This window comes from Zootoca vivipara, chromosome 6, assembly GCF_963506605.1.
Source record: "Zootoca vivipara chromosome 6, rZooViv1.1, whole genome shotgun sequence".
NCBI lineage: Eukaryota > Metazoa > Chordata > Lepidosauria > Squamata > Lacertidae > Zootoca > Zootoca vivipara.
Window position 1 is genome coordinate 28,283,398 of NC_083281.1, and position 9,476 is coordinate 28,292,873.

General features: G+C 48.2%; 1 protein-coding gene across 1 annotated transcript in view; it reads left to right on the top strand.

Moving 5' to 3' along the window:
* Positions 1-6,203, top strand: part of NFKBID (NFKB inhibitor delta) — a 28,167-nt gene extending 21,964 nt beyond the window's left edge. Inside the window, exons 8-12 of the mRNA XM_035120367.2 lie at positions 1,258-1,309; positions 1,448-1,593; positions 2,589-2,705; positions 4,873-5,037; positions 5,597-6,203. Coding sequence (XP_034976258.1) covers positions 1,258-1,309; positions 1,448-1,593; positions 2,589-2,705; positions 4,873-5,037; positions 5,597-5,662 — 546 coding nt within the window. The 3' untranslated portion in view covers positions 5,663-6,203. The remainder of the gene's footprint in view (positions 1-1,257; positions 1,310-1,447; positions 1,594-2,588; positions 2,706-4,872; positions 5,038-5,596) is intronic.
* The last annotated feature ends 3,273 nt before the right edge of the window (positions 6,204-9,476 follow it).

The following is a 9,476-nucleotide window of genomic DNA, read 5'->3' on the forward strand; positions in this document are numbered from 1 at the left end:
CATGTCTCTCCTGGGAGTGATGCGGTGGCTCGGGCCCCCACGCTGCCCAAAACAGAAGTGTGGGGCTTGCGTCCCCGTGCGTGGCTCGCCCCACCCCCGCTGCTCCGGGTGCCAGAGCAGCTAGCTACACCCCTGTTGGAAATATACCCTGTCTGGAATTCTGGAGAGCCTCTGGCAATCACTGCAGACAATATTAATGGCCTGATTCTGTATAAGGCCAACTGCCTATGGTCCCCATCTCTGCTAGCAAGGCCGGGCCAGCCCTATCATCAGGCAAAGTGAGGCAATTGCCTCAGGTGGCAAAAGCTCAAGGGCAGCAGTCGGGCCATTCCCTCAGAGCACCCAGCCACCACCAACTGCAACTCCCATGAGCCAACAGAGCCAATAGTTGGGGTTGGTGGGAGCTGGACCTCATGGTGCCTCATCGCAGAGTTCAAATTACAGCAGTGTTTCCGTCATTTGTTCCTTTTTATACTCCTGCAAATGTTAGCAGCACGATAGCACACACAAATACAACAGGCCAATGCTCCCCCCATCACTTGATCTCCACGCATGGACAATGGGTATCCAATAAAATACTATTTATTCATTTAGGAGTATTTATAGCCTGCCTACCAACTGATGTTCTTGAGGCAGCTTACAGCATAGCTGCCAAGTCTCCCACTGAAAAATGCGGGATCAGCAGTGGTACGGCACCGGAAGTCACTCCTACGCATGTCTTGCCCTTCCGGCACCGGCGCCACCCGATTTCTGGTGCCCATACATGGATAGCGCGGCATCGAAAGTTGCTTCTACGCATGTCGCGCAGAAGCGACTTCCGGTGCAGCGCTACCCATGTCTGTGCACCGGAAATCTGGCGGCACCAGGACCCAAAATGGAACCCCCCTGGCAGGTCGGAAATCTGGATTTACGGGATTTTTTCCAATCCGGGCTGCCAGCGGGAAACAGTTTAAAATAAGGGGGTTTCCCGCGAAAAACAGGAGACTTGGCAGCTATGGCATACAGTACCTTTAAAACACAATGAAACAGGCTGTGATGCAATAGACACTACAGCAGGGGAAAGGTCTATATATTTACAGTATAGTCATCCTCCTGCCCCTTTTCTCTGCTTTTCCAACAAATACTGTTGAAGCTGCTAGGTGTTAGAGCCACTCAGTCCGTGGCCAACATCTGCTTGCTGGGCTTTTGTTAGGTTGGGATTTGATCTGTTCTAAGCACATGTCAGAATGACAACCTCTTTTCTGGATTCTTTCCCAGGCCGTCATGGTGACTGGTGTCCCAGTCAATGTCGATGCCAGAAATTTTGAAGGTAAGATGATCAGAGAGTGCTGTGTATTCCCAGAAACAGTTTCAAGTTGAGAATGCATAATATTTGGGGTGGGGGTGGGGTGGTACACACTGCTGATGTGTGGAGTCTTTGACATCCCTTTCTGTACTATTCCGGTAGGTCTGACCCCCTTGCATTGCGCTGTCATAGCTCACAATGCCGCCTTCCAGTCCCAAAGCATGGATCCGTTGTCTCAGCAGCAGCTCCAGAACTTCCTGCTCTGTGTTCGCTTGCTCCTCGAACTCGGGGCCAACTACAAGAGCCAGGTAGGTGGGTGGGTGGGTGGGCGGGCTCTGGGGAGGGGTTCCTTCTCCCCAGGCCAGGAGACCAAGGTGGCCACCAAAAAGAGAGCAAAAGAAGGAGACATAGCAAAGCATTTGCAGAATTTGGCTAATGTTGCCAAAATTAAAATAGAAAAATAGATCTTGCCATCGTGGGGAAGAATGTGACCATGCAATGTGTACCACTTAGGGTATTCTGCGATCCTCCAGATGGCCTGTTTATTGAGCATTCACCCTGATTTGTTTGCACAAAGCTTGCACGGAGGTTAGACTACGACAGGCATCCCCAAACTTTGGCCCTCCGGATGTTTTGGCCTACAACTCCCATGATCCCTAGCTAACAGGACCAGTGGTCAGGGATGATGGGCATTGTAGTCCAAAACATCTGGAGGGCCAAAGTTTGGGGATGCCTGGACTACGACCTGTGTTTTTCCTGGAAATTCCTTCTGATTTATTTAACAATTAGCATTCTTCATTTGCTAGTGTTTCCCCATTAATTCCTCTCACACTTTTCGGTGACTTTCCTCATCACTTTCCTAACTGCAAAAAGTCTTTTTTAAAAAGAAAAAAGAAAAAGTGGATTTGTTTCACCAGGGCAAGAAAATGCTTTAATTCACTTTAATTGCATAAATCTAGATTTCTCGTATACACTTGAAGCTCTCCCACTGTCATTATGACATACTGACATTGTGGAAGGCCTTCTAAACAGGACTGGCAAAGCGCCTTACCCTGAGTCAGACCGTTTGTTTATCTGATTCAATATTGTCTACACTGGCAGGCAGCTGCTCTCTAGAATTTCTCTCCCAGTCCTACCTGGAGGTGCCAGGGATTGAACCTGGGATCTTCTGCATGCAAAGCAGATGTTCTACCACCCAGAATGGTTCAAAGATAAGACTCTCTTTTGTGATTAGCCAAGAAAGCTTGGCCAGCCCATTCTGGAGATAGCATCTGGCCTCCTGACAGTTTCCTCCCTTTTCTAGGAACTGAAGAGCAGCAAAACCATTCTGCATTTGGCCGTCCAAGCTGCAAACCTGCCTTTGATCCAGTTCCTTCTCCAGCTGCCCGAAGGAGAACTCCAGAACTTTGTCAATATGAAGGTGTGCTTCTGGGTTTCCTCTGCTAGGGGGCGCTGTTGTCCAAGGCTGGGGATAGAAAGGAGTTTTTCCCATTATGGCATTGTTCTTTTGTATCATGAAAGGCAGAAGGGTGAGTAGAACTGGTGGTCCTCAGAGAGCGGATCAAGCTTGCTCAGCACCTTGCAACAGAGGGCCCAGCTCTGAGAATCAAATGTCATGTGAGGTCATTTGGACCTTAGCAGCTGGCATGCAGGTTTTTATCTATGTCAGTCGCAGCTTTGGGACCTTAGGAAAGGGAGAGGGAAAGTTTGCATTGCGAGGGGAGCATGAGACTCTTAATCGCAGGGTCGTGGGTTCGAGCCTCACGTTGGGCAAAAAGGTTCCTGCATTGCAGGGGGTTGGACCCTTCCAGCTCTGCAGTTCTATGCTATTGATGCCAATGCATGCTTCCCTTGAAAAGCAAAGAGGGATATTGGGGAGGTGATTTGCAGCTGCCATGGCCCAAAGGCTGCTCCAGCTTCCCCAGGACTGATCCTGAGTAGCACAGAGGTTCAGCTAAAAGAGGAGAGGGAGAAATGGCATGTTAAACAAGTGTGCTGCTGAGGTGCCTTGTTCCTCAGGGATGTAAGAAGCTATCATTTTCTGTTCTGCCCTGTACAGTTGTACCTTGGAAGTCGAATCTGTTCTGGAAGTCCATTCGATTTCCAAAACATTCAGAAACCAAAGCACGGCCTTGCAGGACGCAAAGGAAACACAATGCAAGTTGGGGGGGGGGGGCGATGTAATCAATTACATGTCATTTGTGGACTGAACCGATATGAAATAAGCAGCACAAAGACAGCACACAAAAAGCTACCTCACTATTCCACGTTCTAAATCTAATGTTAATGATCCGAAAATAGAGAGAGAAATGTACAAAAACTGTTACAGAAGCCACAAACAGGCAACGCATACAAATTTTGTCCAAAAGGAAATTTCAGTCTTTAGAGTTCCTTAAGCCAGGCTCCTGTAGATATCAACGAAGGTAAAATTGATCAAACGACGTTTCAACGGTATTGCGCACAAGAGTTAGACAGGGTGCCAGCGTTCGTCACCTATTTCGCCCATGAAGAGTTTCGGGCTTCTTCCGTAAATTCTGTCTCAAGGTTTTGATATATTTGTACACATACATTGGTGATATAAACCAAACCTTATTAACATTTGAACAGAATTTCTAATTGATATCTAAACAGACAAGTACAAAAAGCAATAGTTGCAATTCATATGTTACATCTCGTCTTGGCTTAAGCTACGACGTTAAATTTCTTTCTTCGGAAAATTCTCCCTTAAAGTTTTAGTATATACGCATTCACTGGTGATATAAACCAAAACCTGATTAATATTTAAACATTCATTATATAATTTCTGAAAAAAATTAATATGCGAATCAATACTTACACCTCCTATGCTAAGTTCTTTCTTGGCTTAAGCATTTATTAACTAACCAAAGTTACTGTGTTTGGAGGAAGTATATATGTACATCATTACACAAGGGATAGGCTAAACAGGTGATGATAATTAAGGAGGAGGACTGAAAGCAACTGGAAACAGCAAATGCCCATTGTGTTCACTGAACTGAGTTTCATTCTGGCCATGGGATGAAGAAATGAACATCGGCAATTTCTGATTCCATTTCTTTCTTCGTCAGAATTCTCTGACATGTCCGTCAGCATTTTCTGGAACTTTGGAAAGAGCTGCAATGGACCTGAGGAACTGCCTCGACCCACACATCCATGTCCAGCAATTGTACTCCCCAGATGGGGTACTGCTGAGAGTACCACATGCCCCAGAGATGAGCTGAGTGTGCCCTAGAGACCAGGATTTTAGTGTTGCAGCTCCAGCCGCCTGGAATCAGTTATCCGCCAAAATCTGGCAAACACCTAGCCTTTTAGCAATTAGGGGGCTATTGAAGACATTTTTTTTTCTTTAAGAAGCCTTTTCCGAAGTGTGAAGCGGTTGCTTATGTGGAAAAAAACAATAGTTGCACAATGGTAGAAATTGCTTTACTGCTTTTAGCATCGCTGAGTTTGCAATCTTTTTGCATTTTGTCTTATTTTATTGCACACTGCTTCAAGTAAGTTTGGGTTAATAAATCTGCAATAAATGACTATTATGCAGGCTAACTTGGAGGGGAAATCTCTGTCCTCAGGCCCACGGGAACACCGCCTTGCACATGGCCGCTGGTCTGCATGGGCACCCCTTTCAGGAGCAGATTGTGCGCTTCCTGCTGCATCACTGGGCTGATCCCAGTGCGCGGAACCTGGAGAACGAACAACCAGTTCACCTGTTGGCACCAGGCCCAGCGACAGAACAGGTCAGCTAGGGGTAGATCTATGGTTGGTGACAGTGGGCAAGGGGAGCTAAATTTGGTTCACTTTGCATTTTCATCAGGACCTACCAAGTTTGCAACACGCAGCTGAAAATGCAGCTGACCTGAGAAATTCGCACTTCTCCGAATTCTGCAATGGAGTTCTCCAACCTGCTCAAAAAATGCATATGCTAAACAAAAGGAGGCATAATTTTTTGTGTGTGATTAAAGGAACTAACGTACCCTGGGGAAAAATGCATGACATTAGGGGAAATTGCTTGGGAAGAAATGTGTGCGCTGAATAAAAATCGCCTACAGGCATGTCTGCATTAGGAGAAATGCACACTAAGAAGCTGATGAATTTTCAAGTGCACTTGTTGCAAAATAAAAAATAAAATAAATCAGTAGACTGTTGCAAAAATGTGGAGAACTGAAGACTGGAAGGATGAGAAGCTGGGAGAAACCGAAATGGGCAGATCTGTTCATCCCCAGCTGCATCAGGACAGCTAGCGAAGGAATAGCTATCCTTCATCTTTGAATGATTGTTGTCTCCTTCCCTCTGCAGCTACGCCTGTTGCTTAGGAGCCGCCGTTTGGGCCCTGGACCAGCTCATCTCCCCTCTTTCCCATGAAGACCTCCTGTTAAGCTACACTCCTCAGCAGAAGACCGTCTCTTTTTCAGCCGCCCAGGAAGTGAAGGAGTGTCAATTGGGGGGGGGCGTTGTTGTTTATATTGTTTTATCTTATTTGACAAGGAAACTTTGCCTTGTGCTGCCTGTATTTAACTAACTTATTGGATAGGGAGGGTTGTGTGCCTGACTTTCCTTGCTGATGCCGGCCAGTAGTCTATCCCCAGTGACGCCGGATTATCTCCCACTACAGGTGATCCACTGCAATGCTGGCAGTGTGGAGGGCTTTGCCTTCTCCACTGTCACTGGATCCGTGCAGCCTCAGGCTAGTGAGCAGGCAGGGAACAAAGGTATTCTTTCACCACTACCCAGCACCACTGGGCTCACCCTCATCAGCAAGGAAACGGTTGAGGCTCTGAGTGTGAATCCTGTCGACCAGCTGCTTCCCCCACTGGAGTTCTAAGTGCTCCTGTTTGGTATCCTTGCATGCAAGGGAGGGGGAGGCAGCTGCCAGGTTTGCCCCTCTCTATCTATCCTCTTAGCTGCCGCAAGTATCATTTCTGTGAAATGGATCGTTGTAATTGAACCATATTGGTTTTTGGCAAAATTTGGATCAAAAGGGCTGGCCTTTGCCAGAGGAATTACTTTGGTGAAACTGAGTTGCTGTTTAGGCCATCTCTGTTGTGATCCACTTATTGATGCTACGTCTTAAAACCTAAGAGAGTTCCTGTAACTTTTTAATTCAAAGAATTGCACAGAAGGGGGAAAGGAAATTCCACTGGTTGAGGCTTCTCGCAACTGTGGCATGGGAGTGATCTTCCAAGTCGCAAATACCGAAATTATCCCTTCTGTGCAAATCTTAGGACACGGGCGGCTACCTGGTGGTACCCAGATGTTGCTGAATCACCACTTCCATGAGCGGTGTCCAGCCTGGCCAGAGATCAGGGATTATGGGACTTGAAGTTCAGCAACATCTGGAGGGCTGTGGGTGTCTTGCCCCCGCCTCCGGGTATTTCTCTACCAAATTAACCGGCTTAATTGTTGTTCCTTCTCTCTCCAGAACCGGGGAACCCTTGGAACTATAGTTCCAGTGAGTGGTCTTTTAAGAGGAGCCTCTGCTCCTTCACCCAAATGAGAGTTCCCATGAGTCCCTGCGGCGAGGCAGGAGCTGCGGCACTTAAGCCAGCCTTGAAACAATGTTGTGGTAGAGAACTGCCCTTTTAAGAAGTTAGAGGTGCCCTCGCAGGAGATGAAGTTGGCAGCCGACTTAATTACGCCTCAAAATAACCTGAGGCAAATGACAATATGCACACTTTTTCAGTGCTGCCCCTCTGACGCTTGGAATCGGTCTGGAGGCCCTCAGGCAAGATGGGGGCCTTCCGAGTTCTAAGCTGCGGGGATAAACACTGCGTGTTTTTTCTCGATTTAGGCTCCGGCCTGTGACGCACCCGCTCACAGCATCTGTGTGCAGAAACCTGTAGCCAGGTCCCTGGCTTAATTGAGAGAGCTCTGTGTAGCTCACACTCTTATCTCTGGCTCATTGCCAAGGAAGCAGTCTCTCTCTCTCTCTCTCTCTCTCTCTCTCTCTCTCTCTCTCTCTCTCTCTCTCTCTCTCTCTCTCTCTCTCTCTCTCTCTCTGTCTCCCCATGACTGCATCAGCTTGTATCCCCACAAAGTGGGGAAATTAACTCACCTCCCCTTTCTTTTCCTATCCTCCCCACCCATCCCATTTCTTGGCCGTTTCGCCTTATTAAGCCATGCCGTCCCACCAATTCCTGCTCTCCAAAGCTCTTTGAGGAGTTTGACTCCTGTTGCTGGGTAAGGAGAAATCAGATCCAGTTTGCATTTAAAGGCAAACCAACCTAATTCGCCAGCTTCAAATGTGAATGAACTGCAAACTAATGCGGAAATGCAAAGAACTCAACTTCAGATTGGGGTGGGGAGGGAAGAGAAACCGAAATGAGTAGATCAGCCCATCTGCAATTGCCAGTCTCCCTGGAATTTCTTAACTGTTGTGAAGAAAGGGAGAATTCTGGCAGTTGCAGCTTCTTCTGCCGCAAAATACTGTTGCAGATTCAGCTGCTGCAAGAATTATCCCTGCTCACTAACTAGGAGGGAACTCTTCCCAACAGCAAAGTGGTAGGACATCTCCTTTGCATGCAGAAGGTCCTAGAGTCCGTCTCTGTGGAGGGCTAAAAAAAATTCATCCTGAAACCCTGCAGAGCTGCTGTCAGTCACTGCAGACAATACTGAGCTGGAAAGACTCAGTGGTCTGACTCAGTAGAAGGCAACTTCCTATAATCTTGTTTATCCCTCCCCATTCCCATCTCTCTCTCTCTCTCTCTCTCTCTCTCTCTCTCTCTTCTCTCTCTCTCTGGCAACCTTTCACATGCCCTCCTCTGTGTTCAGCTTGATAAAAACGCCAAGCTTGTGTTAATGGAATATTTAAATGGAGGCAAGGACATGCCAGGGTTTATGATGAACCATATGTTATTGGAACAGAAGCAAGCTAATTGTGGCAATAAAGAAGCACACTTTTTAATCTTTTCCGCTGTCTCCGTCTCACGCTGCCTACACTCTGGACCTGGTGCAGAACCTGTGAACTCATTGGCGCTTGCCTGCCTCCGCTTTTCTCTCATTGCCAGCATCCTTGGACCACTCAGCCCCACGACCGAGGGAAAGAGGGAATAGAAACACAAGAGAGGGAAGGGTTGAGGTCTGCTATCAGAAGCGACTTCATGCCAAACAGCCAAGCCCCAGACAATTTGTTTATTTTGCTAGCAGCCATGTACCTGGCGCTTCTCAGGAACCCGGAGAAAGCAAAAGCGCAGTGTAGCTTGGAAATCAGTGGTTGAAATCAGGGCAGGTTTGAATGGGCGTGCCAACTCTATGGGGCCGAGGTGTCTTTGTCCCCCTCAATATTTGTTGGCAGGGGACTGGGTCCCCTCAAGGTTGAGGGGGTGGAGGAGGCCGAACGCAGGGAGGAAGAGGAAGAGGAAGAGGCAGCTCTCCGCGACTGAAGAATACCAGGAGCCAGGCTAAGGGTCTGTGGAGGGAGCAACTAAGGCTGCTAGCAAGGCAGGGGCCGTGTCAGGCAGGAAGCCACTGCCGCTGGAGAGCAGCAGTCAGGGCTGTGGGGCCTTATCCTCCTGAAATGTACCTCTGGGGTGTGGGGAGGCTGAGGGGAGCTGAAGTGGCACTGCTGCTGCCCCATTCCCCCCATAGCTGCTGGAAGGGGAAGCTACAGGGGAAGAAAAGGAAGGTGGCATGTCCCTGAGGAGGTGGTAGAGGGGGCCAAGGAGCAGCAAGGAAGACGGGGGCATGTGTAGGGCGGCACCTTCTCTCCTCAGGCCAGGTATGGTGGCAGTGGCCTCCTCTGGACAATGCATCGGTCACACACACACAACTCACACTGGGCCCCCTCAATATTGAGCATGTCTCTTTTCAGTCCACCATCTTGATTCAAAATGGCACCTGATTGTATCCAGACATCGATAAAAAGCTGCTGTCCGGTCTCAGAGCCATCATCCAAAATAGGGTTACGGTATCTTCCAAGGTGTCCAAATTCATAGCGAACAAACAAATCACTTTATATATGGTCGATTTATTTATTGCAACCTTTCCTCCAAGGAGTTCACGGTGGGTGTGCATGGTTCTTTATCCCCCCCTCCTCATTTTATCCTCACAACAACCCTGTGAGGTAGGTTAGGCTGAGAGACGATGCCTGGCCCAAGGGGTCACCCAGCAAAGCTTCATGGCTGAGTAAGGACTCGAATCCTGGGTGACAGATCAGAAGCAGCCTTGCTGCAGCTTTTGC